This window comes from Bidens hawaiensis, unplaced genomic scaffold, assembly GCF_021521415.1.
Source record: "Bidens hawaiensis isolate Kalapana, Puna unplaced genomic scaffold, B.hawaiensis_p1.1 tig00000326_1, whole genome shotgun sequence".
NCBI lineage: Eukaryota > Viridiplantae > Streptophyta > Magnoliopsida > Asterales > Asteraceae > Bidens > Bidens hawaiensis.
In genome coordinates, this window is record NW_027491025.1 from 6,911,278 (window position 1) to 6,937,724 (window position 26,447).

The window sequence follows — 26,447 nt, forward strand, 5'->3', positions numbered from 1 at the left end:
GGGTTCTGGTTCCTCCCAATAATGACTTGTTTTGCTGAATTAGGCAGGATAATACTAACTAATTCAAGAAATAAAACAAGATGGAAAAAGGGAAAAATAATATGACAAGTTTTATTTTCTTTTATGCAAACAACATTAAAAAATGATACAAACCAAACCAAGAAAAAGATATGCAAAGTTTCATTTAACAATGTTTCTCTTGAAATGCAAGTCAATGTAACCTTGTCAACTCTTCTACTCTCTTCATAAGTTCCTCCACAGAAACATTCATACTCTTTGAAATTTCTTCCATTCTATTCCTTCCGAGATCAAGAAACGACTCGATTAAATCACCATCCAAGAAACTCCTCGACTCAGCCGTCTTCTTCTCATTATAAAACGACCTCCATTGCTCGTGACTCAACCCGCCAACGCCTTTAATAACCTTCCTTAAACTAGTTTGAAGTTTCTCCATAAAAATATACTGGTCTTGAGGGAGAGAAGCAACGACACCGATAACACCGTTAACAGTTCCAAATATTATGGTTGGGATGTGGCCCACATCGGAATCGGCTAACCGCATCACGAGTGAACCGTGTCGGAACCGGTTCACAAATTCACCTAGGTGGTATTCACCAACCACTTCTAATCGGCCCCGTTCTTCATCGGTTGCACCTTCACTGTTTTTACGGACCGTAATTTCAGCACCAAGATAAATGTCATCATTGAGAATCTCGACTGCTGACATCCAGTTGGCGTTGTAGTCACGAGCCCGTTCCTCTATAGCTCCTTCCTCATGCTGAGGTGGCAACAAAAGAAAGGGTTTAATAAGTGGTGGATGTAGCAATTTCAAACAATTCACTTGAAAACAAGTAGAGGCGGGCAGGTTATGTTAAATTTTTAATGGGTCGAACTTAAAACTCAGCTAGAATGGGTCAAAGGCGACTTATGTTAAACTTAATTGGTTATTGTAAATAATAATGAGATTTTGTACCTACAAGTAGAAGTGTAAACAAGCCAAGCTCGTAAAGTACTCGAGATTGGCTGGCTAAAAACTCGAATCGAGCTTAAACAAGCTCAAGAGTTAAATTAAGCTTGTTTAATAAATGAGCCAGAGCCCCCGCTTCACTTATCAAGCTCGAGCCGACTTGCAAGCCTAAACGAGCATGTTATGTTATATAATATAATATATATAATTATTATAATATATAAAATTTTGAAAAAAATTAACTAAATGCTATATATTATGTTACATATAAAACTACAATTAAAAATACACTATATGTGTGCATGTGTGTGGAATTTACAATACATAAAAATTAATTAATAAATAATAACACGCCAAGCTCGAGCTTAAAAACTACTCAGGAGCCAAGCCATAGCTTTAGAAATACTTAAATAGAGCTCGAAATGAGCAGTGCTCAAGCCCATGTGAAATCGCTCGGCTCGGCTCGTTTACACCCCTACCTATATTTAACAAATATCAAGTGTTCGTTGGTCAATAAGACAACCGTTTCAAGTTAGTACTAAAGTTGACTTGATCTGACCAGTTGCAGACCTGCCCTCCCTACCCATCTTGCAAAGATAGTAGACTAATATGAGTTGGGTACCTTATAAATCAAGAGTGAAATTGATTTCATCAAATCACCAACAACGATGAAATCCCCACGAGTTTGTACATAGAGAGCAAGTATGTGACCGTGATGTCCACATTCAGACTGCAATTCACGTGTACCATCATCACGAAGCATCCACTTGTACAACTGGATTTTTTGATTTATAGCTGCAAGGAGTTTACCATTGAAGGCATTCAAAGAGTAAACCGCACCTTTAGTTTCTTTCTCAGCTACTAACTGTAGCTTCCCGTCTTCAACTATGAACACCAAAATACGACCCTGCACATGTTCGTTATTAAAAAAAGATAATATGTGAAAACATGATGTTATGTATCTTATGAACAGATCCACTCAAGTTATGTTTAATCTCTAATGGGTCAAACAAGTAAAATGAAAAGAGTAGCTTGAGTTAATATCCACTCAGGCTAGACAACATTATATATAGTTTATTAAAAGGGTCAAAAAGTTTTCGGGCTTCGGGTTCAACCTATTCCAAAAGTATCCATTTAAACAGCTACCCGACCCAATCATTTTGCCACTTTATTTACGAATCAAAACAAAATAAAAAAATTGTCACTTTATTTAATATCCTATTATAGCCTTTAAGTAATCATTATCATCATCGTACTAGTATATCCCACCAATAGCAAAGCTATGGTAGGGTCTGAGGAAGATAAGATGTAAACAGCCTTGCCACTACCTTTAGGAATAGAGAGGCTGCTTCCGGTGAGACCCCCCCGGCTCGATAGTAGTTTTGCATCAAGCCTTGGACATAAGGCACATAACATTCAACCATCGGGACACCGCCGATTGGTGCATGTACCCTTGTCTTTCGGCTATTAACGCCACCACATGATGCATGATTAACCTTCCGCCACTTTTAACGTTATTTTCACGAGATTAGTAAAATTAGTGCAATTTCACTTTTGCCCACCCGAGGGGTTCACACATATATACATTATAGCCTTAGTAAAAGATAGCATTAACAAACGAATCAAAAACATAAGTAAACTATCATGTCACCGTACCTGTTTTAAGTCAATGAGCTGATCATCATCTAATCAAGATCAACTCGCTAAAAGCTCTAATCGAGCAAAGCTTAAACGAAGTCAAGCCGAAAATAAGCTCGTTTAAAATGCGAGTATGAGTTTCACTTATCAAGGTCAAGCTGGCTCGCGAGCCTAATAGTAACTATACTTTTGTAACAGTTATTATTATATATAAAATTATTATAAAAATAACACATACGTTATGTTATATACAAAGATTATAATTAAAATGTAAATAAATATATATTAATTAACAAATAATAAACGAACAAAGCTGAGCCCGAGCTGAGCTCGAGTTTGAGAAACTGCTCATGAGCCGAGCTCGAGCTCAACCTCTCGTAAGTTAAACGAGTTGAGTTGAGCCTAGACGAGCTCTGCTCGGCTCGTTTACACCCCTAGTTAACACTAAACTTTCAAAACCTAGATATTGATCAAAGCAAAATATATAAAAGAAATAAATATAACTATAGGGGATGGTTCAAGAGAGAAATGATATTATTGCAAGAAATGTAAGAAATGAATATGGACCACTAGTTTTATTTTAAGTTTTAAATGCTTAAAGCTAAATAAAGAAACTATTAATTATTCTCTTTCTTCAATTAATATAACTAATAAACCATAATACTTATTTATTTAAATAATATTACTAATTAAATTATTATAATTAGAAAATATTAAGAACTCATTTATTTTTATAACTTACTTTTTGTTTCTTAAATTTTTATCCTACACAAGTATAATTTATTCATACATTAAAATTTCTTTCTATCCAAAACTAATTTCTTCCAACTCAATATATTAATATCCATCAACACATACTTACATTATGATGAATAATACCAAAAAACAATTTTACATGTGTTTGCATTAGATATCAACAAAAAACATACAACATACACCAAAGCGTATAATCTACACTTGTTCTAAGAATAAGACAACATATAACCTACACACAAAAAATTTAACCTACACAATTTATCATCAATAAAATACACACGCTCACGAAAACATATAACCTACACACAAAAAACATATAACCTACACACGAAAATTTTATCTTACACAAATACAATTTATTCATACATTAATTTCTTTTCAAAACCAATTTCTTCAAATTCAACATATAAATATCCATCAACACGTAGTTACATTGTGATGAATAATACAAAAAACTATCTTACACATGGTTGCATTAAATGTCAATAAAAAATATACAACCTACACAAAAACATATAACCTACACTTGTTCTAAGAATAAGAAAACATATAGCTTACATACGAAAAACATATGACCTACGCATGTGTAGGGTATGTGTATATTTGTGTAGTTTATATAATTGTTGATGTCGAATTGCATATGTAAGTTATATATGCTTTTTGTATGTTGTACGTTTTTATTGCTCAAAACAAGTGTAGGTTATATAACTTTGTGTATGTTGTATATTTATTGAACTTAAATACGTTGATATACGCTAATATATTGAGTGAAAATTATTTTTTTAATATAAAGAAATAATATTATATGAATAAATTGTATTTATGTTGAATAAAATGAAGAATGTGTAAATAAAAAATAAAACTAAGGTAGTGTTTTTATCTTTTTAATTAGTATAGTTAAATTAGTTAAATATATCAGTGATATTTATTATGGTTATATTAGTTGTATTAATTGGAGAGAGAGGGTGCATTTATTGTTGCATTTACATCTTTTTATTTATTTTTAAATAATTAAAACCTAAAATAAAACTAGTGGCTCATATTCATTTCTCACATTTCTTGCAATAATTTGATTTCTTTATTGAACTTAAACCTATAACTATATATTCATATGAAACCACAAAAAAGAAAGGTAAAAAGATATGCACAATGTTTCAACATATTAAGAGCAGCATACCTTTGTTGGTTCGTTCTCCTCTGGCATAACATAAGCAGTCCCGACACAGTAATACGCATTGTTGTCATCTGAGAAAGAACAACTGAGTATGGAACAACCACACTCAAATTGGTCAAGTGAGTAAGTGGATATGAAGTCAAATGTTTGGTCATCTAACAACCGAATAAAATGTGATTCAGATTCTTCTGTGCTTGATTGGTTGTACTTTAAACTGCATATTGCAAACGTACGAGACTTTTCTTGATGACAGATACGCTTTGCATGTTCACCAAGAGGAATTGAACGGATGTGAAGCTTCTGAATATCATCAATTGTCCCAATTGTTAATTCACCTTCTTTAGCAATTGCAAGACTGCCACAAAATAAAAATCCCATCATAAAAAGATTATAATCTCCTCATAATACATATACTTAAAGATAATATATATCTTGTCTAATTCTATTTTTCAGTTCATATTCAATTAGGGGTGTAAATGAGCCAAGCCACTCGTGAGCTACTCAAAATCGGCTAGCTAAAAGCTCAAATCGAGCGAGCTTAAACAAGCCTGAGCCCAAGTTTGAGCCTAAAAATGCTCATTTAATAAACGATCCCCAGTTCCACTTATCGAGCTCAAGTAGGTTCAGAGCCCAAACAAGTTTTTAATTATATCAACGAACATGAACAGAGGTCAAGTTCGTTTAAATGTGTTTTTTTATGTTCGTTCTTTAATGTTTGTAAGTTTACGTTCGTTCATGCTCGTTTGTTTAGTTTGGTCATTTTAAGGTTTTTTATATTTTTTTATTTTAGTTCATTATGTCAAGTATTTTCAGATAATTATGTAAAGTACTTAACCTTATATTAATTTTAGGTGATTATATCTAATGCTTGAGTTTAAGAATGTTGATTTTTTATTTTAAGTTAATGTATGTCTGTATGTGTTCGTTTATGAACTTAAGAAATGAACACAAACAAAATCATTTCCTTAACAAATGAGCACGAACAAGAGGTTCGTTCGGTTATGGGTTCGTGAACCGCCTGTTTGTACAATAAATTCTTACATAAACAGGATCTTGTTCGGTTCGGTTTGCATACAGCCCTACAAGCCTTGTATTCAGATGAATTTATCCATAAACTATGAGCAATTTTTTTCAATTTTCAACTATCATCCTTGCTCTATTACTACATATGCAATACATTAACTTGTCTGTGTGACACTAATTTAATTATTTATGAGAAGTTAAGGATGGAGAAATAATACACCTGTCGGGAAAAGCAGCGGAATTGAAGGGGCACATGTAACTGACTTCTTTCAGGTTTACATTACTGTAGAGTAACTTTTTGTTACTGCTGTAAATAACCATTGGCCTGTCGGAGGCTGCAAAAACATGTGTGGTATTCTTCGATGAAAATGTTCGAAGGGTTATCGGTTGGGTCCCAAGTGAAACTTTTTTTCTATCTGTTAACTTGCCAGTATCTGTGTCCAATAAAAAGTTTAAAAGGTGACCGTCTCCAAGTGCACATAACAAGTACGGTATCTGAAAATAAACATTAAACATTTGAACTCAATTTTTAATACATATGAATAAAGAAGAATTACAATCATACCCCTTCAAAGGCACATAGAAGAACAGATCGAGGAATAATTTCACCACCTATGTGTTCCTCAGTAACAGGTTCTAGGGTCGGGAGTGAAAATATTTTTACACTAATATCCGTCCACATACCAACTGCAGCAAGGTTACTTTTATTTGGATTTTCACCAATCGGGTTTATGTCAAGGCATGAAATATCATGTTTCAGTTGAGCATGATTTTTTTCAAATAATTTTCCATCTTCAATTTCAAGGTAAACAAGATGACCACCTCTAGTGGCCAATAGAACCTGTCACAAAACTAATATTTTATATAACATAACAACAAAACAGGGAATTAAACAAATATTTAGATAAAATTTAATTACCTGAGAAGCGTTAGCAGTGGCGACATTAATAGAAAAGCCTTTAGGTGCATGCCACTCGTGTCTTAATTCTCTTGATATTGAACTCACGAGTCTCACAGAGCTTGAAGTAACCTGAAACATGTTTTAATACAACCTTAATGGCTTAATGTAACATAATATTTATACAAATATGCAAAATAATTAATACAAAATCCTCATGCGTACCTGAACGAGTTGATTATGCACAGCATCATGACAGAATAATGTTTGTACTTCTGAACAAAAACCCTCAATTTCAGTTTCCTCAAGCTCGTCTTCCATGTTCATTGCTAATATTCGAGTCTGGTTAATAAAGGTAACAACCAAAAATGTGTCATGCACGTCATCTGTGGCTGATCTTAGTGACCACATTCCTTTGATACCTTGTAGCTCCACAGAAGCCTTAAAAATGGAAATTATGGTATAAAGTAAATAATCACACTTGTAAAATTCTGTCAATGAAAACAAAAGGATTAATGCGTACCTGCTCGTTTATCCCAATTCCGTTTCTAACAATGCGAAGGGAACCATCTTTATATGCTCCTGAACAAGTGACAACCTGCCCTTGACCTTGCCCCTCTAAGTCAACCACACAAAAGTCTACAATAGGACCCAAGTTGACATACTTTTCTAGCGCTTCAACATAAGAACCTTTTGCATCAGGATGGAGATTTAACTTAATAAGCTGCAGTGGACAATGGAATAGAAAAGCAAATTTATTGCATATATAGATGCAAATTGCATATTACTGTATCTAATAGATGATGACAATGTGCATACCCAATAAAAGAAACAGCGATCATGTTTACATACCTGAGAATCTCCATAGCTTGAGCCAACATATACAAACGCATTATCAAGATATGATATAGTTGATGCTACAGATGTTTCACCAAGAAGCTCTATTTTTAGTCCAGTAACCCTAGAAACAATATATAAAAAGTATCACTTAGAACATTTGTGACACACAGACACACATATATATACATTTTACAGAATTATAACTCACTTTTCTTTCTCATGCGCTATAACGAGCAAGTGAAGAAGCCCATTAAGATCACCAAGTAGATACCTGGAACCATCAGCATCCACCCTTCCATAGGATCTAGTAATAGACTACAATTTCATAACACCATGGTCATCAATCATAATAAGTTTTTACAAAATGTATTGTGGGACAACAAAAGGAGAAAGTAGTGTATAAAGGTAAATATGAAAGGATAATCAAGCAATCATTGGCCAAATTAACTTGTAAATTCTTGAAAACAAATTTATGGAAGCACATGACTTACAGGTCTAATAGACTACAATTTTATCAATACCATGGTCATCAATCAAGAATTAAGTTTTTACAAAATGTATTGTGGGACAACAAATGGAGAAACTAGCAAATAAAATAAATATAAACGGATAATCAAGCAATCATTGGCCAAACTAACTTGTAGACTTTTGAAAAGATATTTATGGAAGCACTTGACTTGCAGGTCTAATTGGGATCGCTTTAAATGTAGAAGCACTACAATACACAATTGTCTCTTCCCCGATGATTAATACACCACCAAAAGGTGGTGGAACCGGAATCAGCAAATCAGCCCCGTTATCAAGATTGTTCTGAGACCATGGACCTTCAACAAAGTCTTTATCTTTCAAAGAAACCTCATATGTTTTTACATGGCGAGCATCTTTATTATCCTGAAATCAAGCAACAAGATGTTTATCATTCTTGAAAATGACTATTGACTCCCACAAAATACGGTACAACTTTAGAAACAAAATCCTTCTAAGAACCCAACCTGATAAAGAACAACAATTGTAGGCTTTGGACAACCATATAGAAACTTGATATCCAAAACTTGAAGTTCTTCTAACCTGAAATACATATGGAAAGAAAATAATAAGTTGGTTACATCAGTATTACAATACTTCTATAACAAGTTAGAGGAAACTGAGCAATTTTCTTATAGCATAGCATAAAGAAACATATAGTGCCCGAAAATAACACATGCCTGATGTTAAATGCTTCTTTGAGTTGTCCTCTGTTATCAATTGGAATAACCTGAAGAATTAGAGCAATGTGAGCACTTCAATGGCAAAAGCAGAATGAGGAGTTGAATCAAAACTTGAAAACTAAATTGCCTCAAGAGAAATAAGCACCTTAAACAACCCATCATACAAATGGAGTCCAATGAGTCGGCAGTCTGGGTCAATTATGCCTATCTACAAATATCAAACATGTGTGAAAGAATATTAGATATTAAAATAAATGGAAATTGGCTCATTTTGTTAAATAATGTGTTGCTATTCAGAAACTTGAAAAGTACCTGCCATTGTCAGTAGGTCTGCCTATGCAATCTGATACATCACCATTAGATCTATACACATCACAAACAAAAAGAAATATTAACATGTTGTAGAAAAACATAGTTTAGCTTTATTATAGGACCAAACCTTGTAACAAGCTCATTCGCAGCTGCGTCCCATTGAAGAACACAAAATTTGTATCTTTCTGTTGCAATAAACAGAAGGTCTTGTGTTTCACCCTTCAATAAAGCAAAAACATACATAAACAACACAACATGAATGATGCAAAACTTATATCATAAGTTCTTTTATTAAAACATCTACAAACTAACTGACTCACATGAGGACGGAAAAGTTCTAGAGTTGCAATTCTTCCGTATATTGGCACATCCAACAAAGGCTGCATAAAAGCAAATTATTAATAAATATAGCATTAGATTAATCCACCAATTTGAAATATTGAATCTTGTCATATGTTGAGATATGTGTTAAAAACATGAGTGATGTAGTAAAGTTAATCAGCATGCATAATACAGCTTCATACATTCCAAAAAAAATATGTAAATAATACTAAAAAAGTATCTTACATCCTTTGCATACAACCATCGTCTCTGTTTTGTTAAAACAAAGAGAAGTCTACACTTCAGCCTTGCTATTCTTTACTCTCATTTTTGGTCAATTTAAATGCAGGATAACGATATTCTATGCTTCTGTTTTACCACTGATTAACAAACTTACTTTTTACTATTGCGTATAAAATACACATTTAACTATCTAAATTTTTTCAGAGAAATTTTTTTCAGAGGAATTCTTAAAGTTTGTTCACTCAACAAATTTATAAGCTTAATGTGATGCAAGACCAAAGCCAAACCCCCTGCTTCTTGGTACAAGTTGCCAATTAGTTAAGTTTAGGACTTTAGGCTAGGATATCCAAAATTTCTGAATAAAAACTTTTCATACAGGTAAAGTATAGTGGGAAGTTGTGCAGCTAGGCATACACAAATGAATCGCAGGATGAAAACACATACATAATGGCTAATGCATGCCTACAAGGCAAATATAAACTGTTTTAATGTGCAAAAATCATATGAGAGCAAACCAACCTGCAAGCCTTGAGGAGTAAGTAAATGAATCTCTATACGGGTACATTTCCTGAGAACAGATACAAATTGAACGAAAATGAGTCATAAGATAAAGTAATTCAAAAAATCATCTATACTAAAATGCTAAAATTCCAGGACATAGCTACCAGATATAAATGGAACAACAAATTGTAACAATTTTACAATAACTAGCAAGTTTCACACAGTTACCAAACAAAACATCCTACTCTCATAGATAACAAACAACAAGGACACATTTTGAATTCTTAGGTCACACACTCACACCTAGTATTAATCCTATGCAAAAATCCAGATATATATAAACCGTATCCTGACTTGATACATTTCTAGGAACTAAAGACAGGTCTGTCAATTGGACACCTATTTAAGAAACGATTAAACCTGTAATCAAAAAAGTACACTACGTGATTTTTTTGGTTCTTTAAAATAACTGAAATTAGTAAGCTAGGCTTCATGATTTCTCTTTATTGGTACATGAAACTTAAAATTGTGTTATAGACATGAGACAACTAGTTCGTATTCATGTTTGATACTTGTGTTAAGCGCGTTGTCTTTAACCTGTTTAACACAACAAGACCTGTTTTCCCAGCCCTAACTAAAGATGTGAGAGATTCTTAATAGAAATCAACAACAATTCTAATTTGTTATATTGGTTACTTTTTCACGAAAGCTCAAATTGATGCATCCAGTCCACAGCTAGCGATACTACGAATTGACATCGGTAAAAGGAGATGAAAATCAAAAATACAAAGAGGAATAAATTCTTCACACCATATAAGAACTAAGAATATGCCAAATTCTGTACACTTGTTAGCATAAAGCTCCATATATTTCATAACATTCAAATATGCAGGATTCTTATATCTTAACAGCAATCCTAATTTGTTATATCGATTCATTTTTCGCGACATAAGCGTCAAATTACAAAAACAAAGATACTGCAAAAAACCATGTCCCGACTTAATATATGTCATAGCAACTAAAGATGTGAGAGATTCTAATTTGTTATATCGGTTAGTTTTTCATGAAAGCTTAAAATATTATGCATCTAGTCCATGGCTAGCGATCTTAGTAAACAATACCGGAAAAAACAAAATGAAAATAAAAATTACAAAGAGGAATAAATTCTTCACATCATTTAAGAACTAATAATATGCCAAATTCAAATTTTGTACACTTGTCAACAAACATAAAGCTCCATAACAACTAAATACACAGTAATTAACAGCAATCCTAAATAGATAAATCAATTAATATCAAGCGAATTAACCGTCAAATTACAGAAACCGATAACTCAAATTGATGCATCTAATCCTAATTTGTTATATCGATTAAAAATATCTAACGAATTAACCGTCAAATTACAAAACCGACAGCTCAAATGGATGCATAGATTGAGATAATAATAATAATAATAATAATGAGATGGTTACGCGATGATGAGATTGAGTTCGTGTGGAGCGGTGAAATTGCCGACGCATGAGTGAGTGACATTGGTAGGCTTGTGAGCTGTAACCACGTAATTGTACGTACTCATTTGTAGCCTTTGAAGATGAAATGAAACCCTAAAACCTGCTCTTTGTTTCTTCGTTGATTTCTGTTAGCCACCGCGGGTAGGTGCTATTTATGTTGATGCTGAATGCAGGTCTACGACGACGTTTCCGTATAAACACTAGTCATTAGGCTTGGAACCCGGGACTCGTACTCTACAAAGCCTCGAATAAAACTATACATCTAGCTTAGCTGTCTCGTTTAATTTTGAGCTCGAGCTCGAAACCACCCTGGCAAGACTTGGGCTCGACTCGTAAACAGGATGAGGTTAATTTTACGCGTGAGCACTTCATGAGTTTTACTTTTACCCACCAAACCTGGAAACCCGAATCGGTAAACCTGTAGACACGTCCCAAGTAAGTTTAATTACTCAGGCTCGACTCGTGAACAAGATGAGGTTCATTAACAGGTGGCACTCAGCAGTTGTTATCAAAAAGAATCCGTTTCAAACGTGTTCACCCAGATTATTTTAGAAGTTGGTAATTTATTTAAATGTGATTGTACACACACTAAATTAAGGGGGCGGTAGGTTTCTTTGGACCAATGAAGAAGTCTTCGTTGATAGAGCCGTTCATATGGATTATCATCATCATTATCAAACATGTTCTTGAGTTCTTTCATGGTTTTGATCATGCATGTAGTCAAGTTTGGTAAGTAATCTTCATTGGTAAGGTTAAAAGGTATACACCCTTAACGCCATGTCCTCCATTTGTTTCGTCTGTGCCACATTAGTGTCCCTCCCATCATTTAATCTCACTCTTAAATTAGGGGGTATACATCATTATTCTCATTCTCCATCATTTTTCACTTTTAGTTTTTTTAATAAAACTTATATAATATTCACACATTAATAATTATTTAAACTTAAAAGAATGGAAATAACATTTTGAAATATACTAAAACTATAAAAAAATAACTATAAAAAATATATAGCCTTCATTGTCGGGAAGAGGCGGAAAAGACCATATATGTTCAACCAAGTCCGAACGTAACGCGTCATGTGTATCTTCATTTTTCAAAGCCAATCGAATATATTCTCTTTGTGTTTCGTCAACCGTTTGATATTGAACGTTGTCTTCATCCTTGTTGTACTCGCAAATCGCACGTCCTCTTCTTCAATAATCAGATATATCCCGACATCGAGATAATACCCGTGCATGTATTCGATTCCTGAAACATGAAAACTTGACTACAGCATCATACATTCTAGTATGTTATTGTAAAACCCCGACTGATGAGTACAGTTAAATCATTATTTGTACCGTCAACACTAAAGAAGGCATGCCAAATCCATAAATCTTGTGAAGCAACTGCTTGCAAGAATATAGTCGGGTGCGCATGATCACCTCGCATGTATTAACCATGCCAAGCATTTGGGCAGCTTGCTCACTCCCAATGCATACAATCAATAGTCGGGTGCGCATGATCACCTCGCATGTATTTTTTGCTATATAACTTAATAATATATTTGGTAAACTTATAAACACTATCGTGTACCGTACTTTCGGATCGCTACAGTGCACTTTTGTAGTGGAGTAAAGCCTCTTCTCCCTCTCACTTTCGAACTTAACTCAAACCATGGATCCGTTCTCTCGATATCGTCGACTATTCTTTGAAATAGACGTTTACTTGTTCTGAAGTGCCTCGTAAAGTCTTCTCATGTAAAAGTTGCGTTTTTGGCAAAGTAGTCGGCTACCGAACGGTCGTGTGCACCTTTACGATCTCGATTCAACCGAGCTTTTCTTGTGAGAGGATGCGATGTTTGGTCGTCACCAAATAAAACATGTTCGATCGTAAACTCCATTGCATGTAGAAAAAAACGTATCGTCGGACGAAGAAGAATCATTCATTTTGAATTTTTGGGTTGAAATTATATTGTTTTGGTTAAAACAGGTAGAAATGGTTTGAGAATTGTTTAAATTGTTTGAGAATGGTTTAAATGGATTGTTTGTATTTATAATATAATAAAATCATATTTTTTAAAGAAATGGACCATTGGCAACGGTCATCAAGCTTCACTTACCATACCGACGGTGGTCATTTGCATCAGGTCATGCGTGACCAATTTATTTGGAGGGGGGGTTCCAAGGAGACCCCTCGTGTGAGGGATGCCATCTAGGCAGCCACGTCGGAGCCCTAACTCCCTCACTAACCCGTGCTTGTATTTGATTCCTTATAACGAAAAAAACTTGACTCCGACATCGTACATTCTAGTATGTTATTGTAAAACCTTGACTGATGGAGGATCGTTAAATCATTATTTGTACCGGCAACACCAAATAAGGAATGCCAAATCCATAAATCTTGTGAAGCAACTGCTTGCAAGGATATAGTCGGGTGCGCATGATCACCTCGCATGTATTGACCACACCAAGCATTTTGGCAGCTTGCCCACTCCCAGTGCATACAATCAATACTACCAAGCATCCCAGGAGATTCATGTTTTGTTTCATGCCATTCATATAATTTTTGAATACCACTCCAAGTAGGGCTACGTAAATATTTTTTGCTATATAACTTAATAATATATTTGGTAAACTTATAAACACTATCCCATACTGTACTTTCGGATCGCTATAGTGCACTTTTGAAGTGGAGTAAAGCCTCTTCTCCCTCTCTCATCCGAACGTAACTCAAACCATTGATCCGTTCTCTCTATATCGTCGACTATTCTTTGATATAGACGTTTACTCATTCCGAAGCACCTCCTAAAGTCTTCGCATGTGAAAGTTGCGTTTTCGGCAAAGTAGTCGGTTACCAAATGGTCGTGTGCACCTTTACGATCTCGATTCAACCGAGCTTTTCTTGTGAGAGGAGGCGATGTTTGGTTGTCATCAAATAAAACATGTTCGATCGTAAACTCCATTGCATGTAGAAAAAAAATGTATCGTCGGACGAAGAAGAATAATTCATTTTGAAATTTTGGGTTGAAATTATATTGTTTTAGTTAAAACATGTAGAAATGGTTTGAGAATTGTTTAAATTGTTTGAGAATGGTTTAAATGGATTGTTTGTATTTATAATATAATGAAATCATTTTTTTAAAGAAATGGACCGTTGGAAACGGTATCAAGCTTCACTTACCATACCAACTGCGTCAGGTCATCCGTGACCAATGGGGGGGGTGTTCCAAAGAGACCCCTCGTGTGAGAGGTGCCACCTAGGCAACCACGTCAGACCCCTAACCCTCCTCACTAACCCATACCGGTCAGCCTCATGCCCTCATATGCTAGTATTGATTTCAATGTAAGCTTCAATATAAATATGTAGTCTGGGTTAGGACTAAACACGGTATGTACTCGGTTATGGAAGACTTAATACGATTTCTTTATATAACGATATAATGTAGTAGTCAATATGTAGTAATCTCATAAGTAAAAGAAATAGCATCGCTCATAATTTCAATGTAATATCAGTGTAATATAATGTGTTCGTCAAATAAACATAACTATTTAACCTTTTATGTTGATATTCTTTTCAAGGGTATACCCGTGAATCCGTCAGGAACCATAACTCGAACTTATCCTTAACGACCCTGGTCACATGTATGATATTAGTTCCCTCACAATTTCATTTTGGTCCAGGTACAATCCAGACCGGTTCAGGTATTACCCGTTGCACACCCCTAGTTAGTTTACTCAATTGTGAAAGTAAAGTCTTTTATCACAATATATTCATCTTTAACCAATACATATGCATATAGTGTTTAGCTTATTTAGTTACATTTAACATGCTATTCATGTTGTATATAATTGTCTTTCTTTGTTTTATGTGATACATGTTATGATTAAACACACACGCGAAAGAAATAAACGAACACGAGGATTTAATGTGGTTCAGTCTAAACTGACCTATGTCCATGGGTGGTAACTAGATATTCTTTATTGAGTGACAAATAATTACAAGTACATAGCATTGTTTAAATAGATATTGAACTAGGGTTTGTAAATTATTGAACAAGAAATCCAAACCGGGTCGGGCTTCGGTCTGGCCACCCTACACCCGTCTACCCTTTAGACTTCAAATAATAAATCAGGCCACACAAGGCCTACGAACCCAACAATCTCCCACTCGGAGGCCTTGAGTACTCTTGTCTGCACTCCTGGTTGTACTTCTGTAATCCTAACATTAAACATCTTCTAGTTGCCACCACCTTCTCATCAATTAACATGAAGGCCCTTTGATTCGTTGAAGCTCCCCGGAGCTCCAACACGTCAGTCAAGGCTAAAGTTGTCCTTGGCCCGTTCTCTGTCCATACCGGCTCCCACTGTAACAAACTACCAGATCCTGAGATACCCTGAGAACAAACACTCTCCATATTTAGCAAGTAATCCACAGGAGAGACTTTTACAGCTGGAATACTAGTTTTCTTAATCCACTGTCGACCTGGAACTGTAACTGAAACACGACCTGTGCTCCCACTGTCACGATGTCCTCTGACTGATTTAACCTTCCTAGCTCGTTCATCCTGAATCTTCACTTTGGCTTTGGGTTTGTTACTTGCAAAACGAACCTTCTTCTGCCCACGAGATTATGTGAACCGGACTTTGTCTTTCACCAAAACTGGATCCACTTCTTTCGGTGACATATCGACCATATACAACGAACTCATTTTCTTTCAACGAGCAACCGCGAGATTCCCTTTGACTAATTTCCATTGCCCATTCCCGAACTTAACATCGTGCCCCTGTTTATCCAACTGCCAAACTGAAATTAAACGTTTATGTCACACCCCGACCAAAGGCGGCAGAACATGCCCGGGTGCAACGGATTGCTCAAGAACACAAGACACTATTAAAGTGACTATATTTAAACAACTCATTCACTTCATTTAATCATCAAAAGTAACACAACATCGTTCATACAAAATAACACCAAATGCAAGAAATAAATTTTTCATTCTTCTAATAACCTAAACGGTCTCAAAATAACTTAGCGTCTTCCAAACTCCAATCAACCAATAATCAAACCTGTAACAATGCATAAAATATAATTTGTCAACACGTATGTTGGTAAGAAATTTCATAGTTTTGAGTATATATAATACGAGGCAAAATCCACAAATCGTATATGAAACTATAAATAAAGGCAACAATTGTGGTATACAAATCATAAATAAATGAGGATCATTTCTAATCGGTAACAACCAACATACTCGGATAATGAGGCCCTATTCTACTAGCACAAGGCTAAATAGTTATGGGTGCGTATGATCATATTTATTGAGGCTCAACAACAACAAAATAAACACTCTTGCACGTAAAGCATATGAAACATATAACACGCAATAGATCAAGTATTCTAAGTATCATACATCCTAGAGCTTGTGGTTTGAAGATCAAGTATATTAAATCATTCTTGTTTTGAATAGGTATACATGTTACCCCCAAAGTATAAATGTGAAAATGGGGGATGAATTGTACTCACGTGAAATAAGTAACTTGAAGGATTAGTTGCGAATAAAAGGAAAGGTAAGTTCAACGAGCAAGACCTAGATTAAGAGGGTTTTGAGTTAGTATATGGTCTTAAAAGCTTTCAAGTAAAATAACATAACAAGTAAGATAAGTAATTAAATTTTGACGTTTAAAGTGTAAATACATAAGAAATTAAAGTAATGGTTTTTGAAAAGTAAGTTTACTCGAAATCGGGTCTCGATATTCTATCCATTAGTTTTACTTAACCTTTGTTAAGTAAATATTTGAGTATAATTGCGATATTGCAAGACCCTTTGTTAAATAGATACTAAGACGAGATTTTACGAGTGTTCGGATTTGTCGGTTCGAGTCTTGATAATCGGTCAAGCCCGAAGCCGAGATTCCAAAGTGATAAATGTTATGAGATAACTCAATGAAATCAAAAGAAACTTAACCAAGTGTGTAGTTCTATTAGAAAGAACCTCAATGTCCGTTAAGCGGGTGTTTGGCTTTGTTGGTCCAGACTTGTTATAAGACCAAGTTGGATCCAACATGCCAAGTGTTTTGAGAAACAATTAAAATTAGTTTATAATATAGTTTTACATATATTAGAAATGATAATACTCAAGTTTTACATACAACATGTAGTAAAATATTTAAACAAAAGTTCGGTTTTGGTTCGGTCCTTGACTCGGAATGAAACCGAGGATGGTTGCCACATACCCAAATACCATTGAACTATTAAAATGATTTGGAAACTAAAATGACTTGAAACTAAACAATTATAATAAGCTTAAAAAAATCTAAAGTGTTAACAAAGACTATAATAGTCCTCCATGTAGCCTTGCCTAACAATACACCTAAAACCGACCATGGCCGGAGAAGGGAAAGCCAAGGAAACAAAGGAAGTATGTTTTAAACAAACTATAATAACAAACTTTAATTAACAAGAATTAGTTAGAACACAGATTAACATTAATTTGACCTTGAGAAGTCAAACTATCAAGAGTTTGAAGATAATACTTAGATCTAGATTGGGAGAGTTTTGAGGAAATTGAGCAACAAAAATGGGTGCATTGGACTCGTATTTATAGTGGAAAAAGCAAAGGTTACCCATAAGAGTTATGCATGCATTTTGATTGGTTGAAATGGTCAAACTAGGTGGATGGTGGTGGAAAAAGTAAGGGTCATCCATTAGTTTAAAACACCCCTTTAGCGTTGGTTGTTTGGCAATTTGGGTCCCTGAAGTTCGTTTTAAGTCATTTTTAATAATAAAAGGGTGTTTTAAAGCATCGTAAAGGGTGTTTTCTTGATCCGAAAATTGTGAAACATAAATGAAACATAATACCTAATATTTTATAAATAACGAAGGATCCGAAAGACAAAATGGGTCGGGTTTCTGATACAAGTACAAATACAAGTTAAACCGAAAATGACGAATGTCACAGTTTATTCAAACTTGGAATAACCCTCATGTCTTTCAAAGTCCAAGAAGTACCGGCTGAAGTTATCAAATCAACATATCTCATACCCGTGACCTCTAGAATATCATCGGTTGCTAGTCGAACCTTTCCAAAATCCCCAAACTTTGGATTCTTCATCGTCTCACCACAGCGAGTGTGACGTGAGGTCGAAGATTCACTAAAAAATAAACCGATTACAACTAATTAGATAGCGGTAAGCGGGTGTCGAACACAAAGAGTTTGTGGAAAATATGTTACTAAGTAGCTATGAAATTTATCTACATTAAACTAAGTGCAAAAAGTAAATTCAAGTATCTGATTTGTTGATTTTGATTAAAGAAAATAACTGAAACAAATAAACAAATTTTAAAACAATATGAGAAACAATGTTCTCCCCCGATTTCAGGTTTTCAATATTGATAATGTTAACGTTTACTTTTGGGATGAACTACATAGACATAGTTCGTGAGAATGTGTTTGAAAGTGATAAAAGAGAACTAAGTACTTGGATTATAAAAATGCAAGGTTGTCACTCGATAATCAGTTTAACATAGTTAACCCTAATTCTCTTCTAATAAATCTCGATTGCCTATGGCACCAAGAACGGATAGTCAAGAACACGAATTTATACTATGCTAACAATTACAAAACAAACTCACAATCACCATAGCAATACAATCATATGATCAAATTACTATCCCACAAATAACATAAACGATTCACAAATAGTCAATTGAAACCTTACAATTCAGGAGAGAACATAAAGAGAATTAGCCAAGCATCATTAGGTTCATCATCCTTTCGTTTAAAGTAATCATACGAATCACAAAACCAAACTAATGATTACAATCCACCAACTATTGTTCTTGCACTTTAAAATCGTCCTTAGGGTGTTCTAGAATGAGAGATAGCTCAAAAGACAATGAAAAACGGATTAAAAACAAAGAAAATTGGCCGTTACGGCTCAGACCGTGGCCCACGGTTCACACCGTGGGTCACGGTGTTCTTCTTGAAAAGTTGAACCGTGGCCCACGGTCCCTACCATGGTGGCCTCCACGGTGAATCTCCAGCCACGGTACGGTGACTTATGTTAACTTTTGGTTAATTGGATCGTGGCTCATGGTCTGGACCGTGGGCCACGGTGGACTTCAGCCACACGCTTTATTTTTTCACATGTTTGACTATCTCGACTTGCCGGTTCCTTCGGTTGCCTCGTTAGACACCATAATAGCTCTGGATGCTCCTTTAAACCTGCAATTAACCACACAACAGTAGTTATCCATTTCCCACGAAATTAACACTTAATACATGGATTTTTATGTTGATTAAGCACACTTACGGGTCATCCTCCGATGCACCCGTTAGAGTGGCATGAAACGTTGCACCAGAATCCATACAATAACGTTACTCTCAACATTATAAACCAAAGCCTCATCACTGGTGACCCCATCATTTGTGTAGTCTTCTGTAACGTTCACTTCTTTCTTACCATTCGGACACTGATTCCTGAAGTGTCATTTCTCTTTACAACCCCAACATTCAATATCTTTATGAGTCCTAGACTGACTCCTCTTCCGGTTCCTAGTGCCTCGTTTTTTCCCCTACCTCTGCCTTCTGTGACTAACATATTGCCTGATGATTCGCCTGAACTTCTGCATCTTGAATCTTCTCCTAGAATCAGATACCAAATCCCATCTAAGGTAATTTTTATAGACGAACTACAAACTACAGTCACTGTTTGCGACCAACTGTCGGGCAAAAAGGATAATAACTATAGGCCTTGAAATTCACCATCAAACTTAATGTCGACCGACACTAAGCGGGACAGGATCAAATTAAGATTATTAACATGCGTTGTAACTGACCCACCCTCTTTCATTTTTGTTGTCACTGGCTCTCTGATAAGATAGACTTATTAATAAGCTGTCGAAGACTTCTCATACATGTTGGGCAGCGCCTCCATTATACCACGGACTGTGGTTTCTTTCATGATGTTAAACGCCACATCTTCCGACAACGACAGTGTAATACAAGCCCTAGCTTTCTTGTCTAACTTATTCCACTCTACTTATGACAACTTTTCTGGGGTTTCATCCTCAAGCACTACATCCAAGTCTTTCTAACAAAGCAATGCCTCAATCTGCATCTTCCACCAACCAAACTTTTGTCCATCAAACTTCTATATCGAACCCTTTCTGTCAATAGCCATGAAGACTGAAACAAAAACCTGGATAAAAACAGATACAGACACAACAATGGCACGAGCCTGAACTTAACGACTGTTCTACTGAACTCTGTTAAACAATCAACTGTTGGTAAATCAAGAACAATCACACAATATGATATGAATAAAGATGAAAAATAAGGATTATATAAACTTTCTGTATTGATCGATCTGAGTTTTACAATGAGTTTGATGGGTTTATATAGCCATAAAAAATAACTGTCAAACAATTATTTACTTTCAATTGTACATATTTGACCCTTCTACTTTTACAAATACATAAACATTCTAAACATGCTTTCAAATAACGACACATTGACCCCTATATTAAGTTTAACTTCCAATGCTCCCCCTTAAACTAAATGTAGTTTAAGAAGGTCTTCAATCTTTCTTGACTTCCTTTCACAACAGCGCTCGTTCATCTTCATAAGCAAGATGAGCCTCTTCTTCTTTGTCTCAATCCTTTTCCTTCCATGTAGAGCAATCTCTTGCAAAGTGTCTGTATTCACCACAATCGAAACACCTAAATTTGCTCTTGTCTTCAGTTTCTTGATTTGTACTTGATGTGCTATAAACAGTCAATTAAATATTAACTAAATTAAATAAGTAATAAAAACTAGACTTAAGACTCAACTACACAAAACACCGGTAAGTGAACCGACCAATTGTACTAAAGCTAAGTAAGTCTGGAATATCGAACCCACATGACTCTATAAATTACGTTAATTAACTAATTAGACTGGACTTACGACACGACTATTTATTATTAATGTTTTAAGGGGGTTTTTTAAACTAATATTAAACTAAGAAATTAAATAAACAAGTAAACGAGAAAACAAGCAATCAAACACAAGATCGAAACCTATCAGAGAAGGAATCTACCTAGGTAAGAATCCCATGCATCAACAATCATCAAGCAATAGACAACTAATATGATATGGAAACTTATTTCTAAATATATTCATCTAACAAACTCTAAAGGACCCTTAATTGCATTAAGTAAAATCCTAAAGAATGAATATTAGATTATTAAGCAATCAGTTGGATTGATTTCCTTACAGTCATCAATTAAGGTTAATTAATAGTATCTAAAGCAACCAATCTCAGGAAACACCAAACCCTAGATAACTTGATAAGCTTATCATGACATCATGAACAAGGATCAACACAATAAGCAAGAATATTGTCACAAATCTATCCTAGCATGCGATTGACCAAGAAACATGAACAACTCCTCACCTTACAGCTATTGGAATTTAGCAGAACATTTAAAACCCTAACCAACTATCAACAAGATTCTATGATCTAATAGGCCTATTCAATCACAATAATCAAAACACCAAGTAATTATTAAACATAAACCCTAAATCTAAAGAACACAATCAAGAGATAAAAGATCTATGTGAAGCAATAGTTAATAATCAACCAAGATAATAAACACTCATATGCATCATGAAAACAAAATCAAGTCTTTACTATTAAATCAACAAAACCATAATCAAACAATAGTCCAAAGCAAGAATCAAGTATCAAACATGTTCATCAAACCTAGGTAGACATGAAGTCTAGCCTAGAATCATTAATAAAAACAATCCTAAACAAGTATTGAAAACAAAGAGGAAAGACATGATAAAAACAATGAACAAGGAATCAAGGTTAGAGCGATAAAACCCTTGTTGATCGATCCTTGAACACCTCCTTGAAAGCCTTCTCGATCCTCCTTGATTCCTAGCTTCAAAACTCCTTCAAAACCTTCGTTTCTCTCCTAAATCGGCTGCTATAAGTTGTGTTTTCGTTTAGGTTTGCATCCACACACATATATATATATAACGAACTGGGCCTTAAAAACCAAAATATGGCTGACCAGAACCTCTAGGCGCCGCGCGACGGGCTTGGCGCCCCCCAGTCGCGCGACGCGGCTTGCACCAGGTAGGAATTTCGAATTTTCCTTTTCTTTTATTACTATAACTCCTTAGATCTCTTTCTTGAATTCCAAGTAACGATAGGAAACTTCTAGAACTTCTTTTCCTTGACTCTCAAGCCACCATCTACATGCAAACAAATCAAAACACTAAGTGAATCAATCATGTAATCATTGACGAGCAAAACGAACTTAAACTTCTCATGAAATGATAGAAAGAATTAAAGCTTAACATTCAAGACACCAAATGATTTAAAACACTATAAACATATAATAGTTGACTCAAAATCTTAAAAAATAAAAGATAAACAAAACTCGAACTAAAACGAACTCAAAACATTAAATAAACATAACTTTACAAGGGATTCGAGATGTATAAATAGATGTTGGATCAGAATCGGAAAATACAGTCTTACAAACATATAGGTTAATTTTTAAAACTTAGAAAAACGCAAAAACCGCGATCACCGATATTGTTGTCCACTTAAACTCATGCTTTAATCTTTACTGGGACAAATAAGATCCGACAATTAGTACTCAGTGGTTTACACAATTAAGACCTGCTTATTTTCAGCTTTTATCGGACCATACCACCCCAAATTGACTTAAACCTCAAAATTAGCAGAATTAAAACTTTTGTTGCTCTATTTTTTCATGAATAGTTAAGACGATCAAGGGTATTGTTTATCCACCTAAGCTTAAGCATCAAAGTTTACCAAGCAGCCATTAGATACGCTTAAGGTACAATTAATTAATAGCTAGTGTTCCCCACAACATGACATACCCCCGTTATCAAGCAATACCCCGAACCATCACTACAGGTGAGCATGCAAAATTTCATCTGTAGGGCTTACATCAAGTCTGTAGTGTATTTGTACTTTTGTACTTTTGTGATTATGGTTTATAGAATTATAAGGGTTTTCTCTTTTTGGCTTTATTTTAAATATCCACAACCCCACTTAGGAATTGTGAATATCCGGATGAATAGATTGCATACAGACCCATGGTCTCCGGACCCGAAGCATCCCATCAATACAAGATTTAAGATTATAAAACCATACGCCAATGAGGTGTAAAACACTAAACTAGCAGTTTTAAGTTTATATCATAGGCTACATGGCATACTCTAACGTTAAACCTACACAAGCATCATATGATAACGTATCCAGATTTTAAAACTTATAATATTTCCACTTTTCATACCAATAATTGAGGCTTGAGTATGGCTGACCTTTCATTACTTATCTTCCACGGACAAAACGCTTTACCCACAAACGATTTCCGTTTTAACCATTTTATCAAATTTGCCCTTTCATTCTCAAGGCTGAGCCTACCGACACATCCCAAGTTATGTACGTTTTCTTTTATTTATCTCATATTATTAGTAGTTTTAAAAAACCGATTTCTGATAAATATCATCATCTCCCACTTTAACGCAAAAAAACTAGATTCAAGGGACATTTTTAAAACATTTTTTCAAATTTTTTCTTCTAATTTTTTTTAAAAAAAAAACAAAATCAAACTATGACTCAAATATCATATCCCCACACTTAAATTTTGCATTGTTCTCAATGAAAGGATAAGGACGACTTATATAAAAATAAAAAAAAAAATAAAGTCGGACTACAAAAATCTAAAAATCTAAAAATTAAAAACAAAAGCAAAAAAAAAAAGTTAATAAGCTAGATAATGGAAAATACTTAGCTTGTAATATGCGAATGAAACATGATGCCAAAGTCTTCTTCCATGGATGCCCTCCAACTACGAATGGGCTCAGCAAATAGTAACTCCTTCCCTCACACATAAACGTAAGCAGCCAAACAAAAACAAATAAACATATCTAAAAATGTATCTTATCAACTGATAGATATTATGCAGTTATAGTATTTCACATCAACCGACAAATAAAACATTAATAATCAGGAGCAAATAAATAAATATAAAGTATACGGCTGCAACTCTATCCCCACACTAGTCTTTTTCATTAAATTCTTTCTTGGGGATCGTCTCTCTAGCTCAAACAATCTCTCTTTTACCTAGAAAAACACAAAACAAAGAAGAACTACAAAAAACTACGTTAGCAACTCGATGACTCACAACAAGAATCGGACAACTATACTTTAAAATATGACTCAAAATACAAAGCTAAACACAAGGAATCACACCCGAATGAAAGAACAAAAGGCAACAATAAATAACAAAAAATAAACAAAAATATTGCTGGAAAATCCCCAAGGCGCCGTGCGAGCATACGGTGAGGGTCAGGCCGCGCGGCATGGCGTTTCTAGCTTCTCACATTGCCTCCGCGCTGCGCGGAGGGGAAAGAAGAACCCCGTCGCGCGGCGCGACGATCACTTTTGACAGAATGTTTTGACGTTTTTGAAGCCTTTTTGCCTTAGAAAAATTCCTAGAAAATTACCAAGTATTTGTTATGCTTGTTTTATGTTATTTTGATGTGTAAAACTTACCTGGCACCTCTTGAATTTTCGTAAATTCCTCTCTCCATGATGGTGATGATTCCTCGGAACGACTCGACGACGCAACGAAACTAAGAAAATAAAAGTTAAAATAAAGGAAAATCTACAAACTCTACACTTGAGTTTTCACTCAAGAACCCATGCTATGCGAATTACGTGGCGGACCGAGTGGAGCTTCCTCCACCTCAGTTGAACTCCAATGCCCTCAAAGATACCGAATCATGATCCGACCATCCATCAACCTTTGTTTTCTTCTTTTTAACACCACGAACCCTTTCAATCTTGCGCTTTCCACCACCTCTTTCTCTAACACACTTCACCATTTCTCGAGAACTCGAAGCCTTCCGCTCCTTCACCACACTAACACTCACCGAGCGGGAATCGTCAAGACGAGGACCCATGCTCGAGATAGATGATTCTATCGAGTAAACTGGATGTCATGGATCGATAAGTCCGTCTTGACCACACAGATGTCTCATGGACTTAGCCAAATAAGTGACACTTTCATCACCGGCTCTAAGAGTGATCTTACCTTCAAACACATCAATGACCGCCCTAGCGTACGTAAGAATGGATGACTCAAAATGATAGGAACTCTCTCGTCGGCCTCCATATCCAAAACAACAAAATCAACAGGAAAAACCAAATTATCAACCTTAACGAGCAGATTTTCCACGACACCCCTCGGATACTTAACGGAAGAATCGGCTAAAGACAACGTCATATGAGTAGGGGTGTGCTCTCCTAGGCCTAGATTTTCATATAAATAATACGGCATGAGGTTTATATTAGCTCCAAGATCGGCCAATGCTTGACATGTCGTGTCACTTCCGAAAAGACATGGAATGGTAAAAACACCGGGGTCGGGTAATTTCTCCGGTACTTTATTAAGAACCACAACTGAACACTCTCCATTTAGCGGAACAGTCGACAGCTCCTCCAACTTATCCTTTCTTTTAAGAAGGTCTTTCAAAAATTTGGCATATTTAGGCATATGCTGAAGGACTTCGACGAACGGGAGGTTGACATTCAATTGGCTAAATATATTGAGAAAATGCCCGTAATCTTTCGTATACCTTTGATTCTTTAGACGAGCGGGATACGGGACATAGGCAAGGTCAATGGTGTGTGGTGGTGGCCGGACTCCAACCGGCTTATTTTTCTCGGTGTTTTTCTCAACTTGCGGCTCTATGATTGGTGTTGTACTTTGCGACTTACCCGGAGCCTCCATCTCAATCTCTTCATCTATCTCTTCCTCTTCTTCAACTCCAGTCCTTTCTTTAACAACCTCGGGACCCAAAACCCTTCCGCTACGAGTAGTAATTGCGTTCAATTAAGCGGCCAGATTCTTCTGTGTAGAACTCGAAAACTGACCTGGGGGCCTTTCTTCTAAACGACGAGCAATATTACCAACAGTCCTTTGAATATTAAGAATAACAGATTGTTGATTCTTAAAAAGGAGGTCATACTTGGAGAA

General features: G+C 35.3%; 2 protein-coding genes across 2 annotated transcripts in view; both read right to left on the reverse strand.

Moving 5' to 3' along the window:
- LOC143622433 (photosystem I reaction center subunit psaK, chloroplastic-like) overlaps window positions 1-26,447 on the reverse strand; it is a 154,189-nt gene that overhangs the window by 81,469 nt on the left and 46,273 nt on the right. The window lies entirely within an intron of this gene.
- LOC143622450 (DNA damage-binding protein 1-like) lies at window positions 11-11,513 on the reverse strand. The gene is made up of 19 exons (XM_077093597.1): window positions 11,354-11,513; window positions 9,900-9,948; window positions 9,137-9,196; window positions 8,944-9,035; window positions 8,818-8,867; window positions 8,650-8,714; window positions 8,502-8,551; window positions 8,289-8,364; window positions 7,978-8,187; window positions 7,505-7,611; window positions 7,309-7,417; window positions 6,980-7,180; window positions 6,682-6,897; window positions 6,478-6,588; window positions 6,124-6,399; window positions 5,779-6,053; window positions 4,539-4,890; window positions 1,590-1,874; window positions 11-778 (listed from the first exon to the last, which is right to left on the reverse strand). The coding sequence occupies exons 1-19, from the start codon at window positions 11,455-11,457 to the stop codon at window positions 212-214; spliced, it is 3,255 nt and encodes a 1,084-aa protein (XP_076949712.1). The 5' UTR covers window positions 11,458-11,513; the 3' UTR covers window positions 11-211.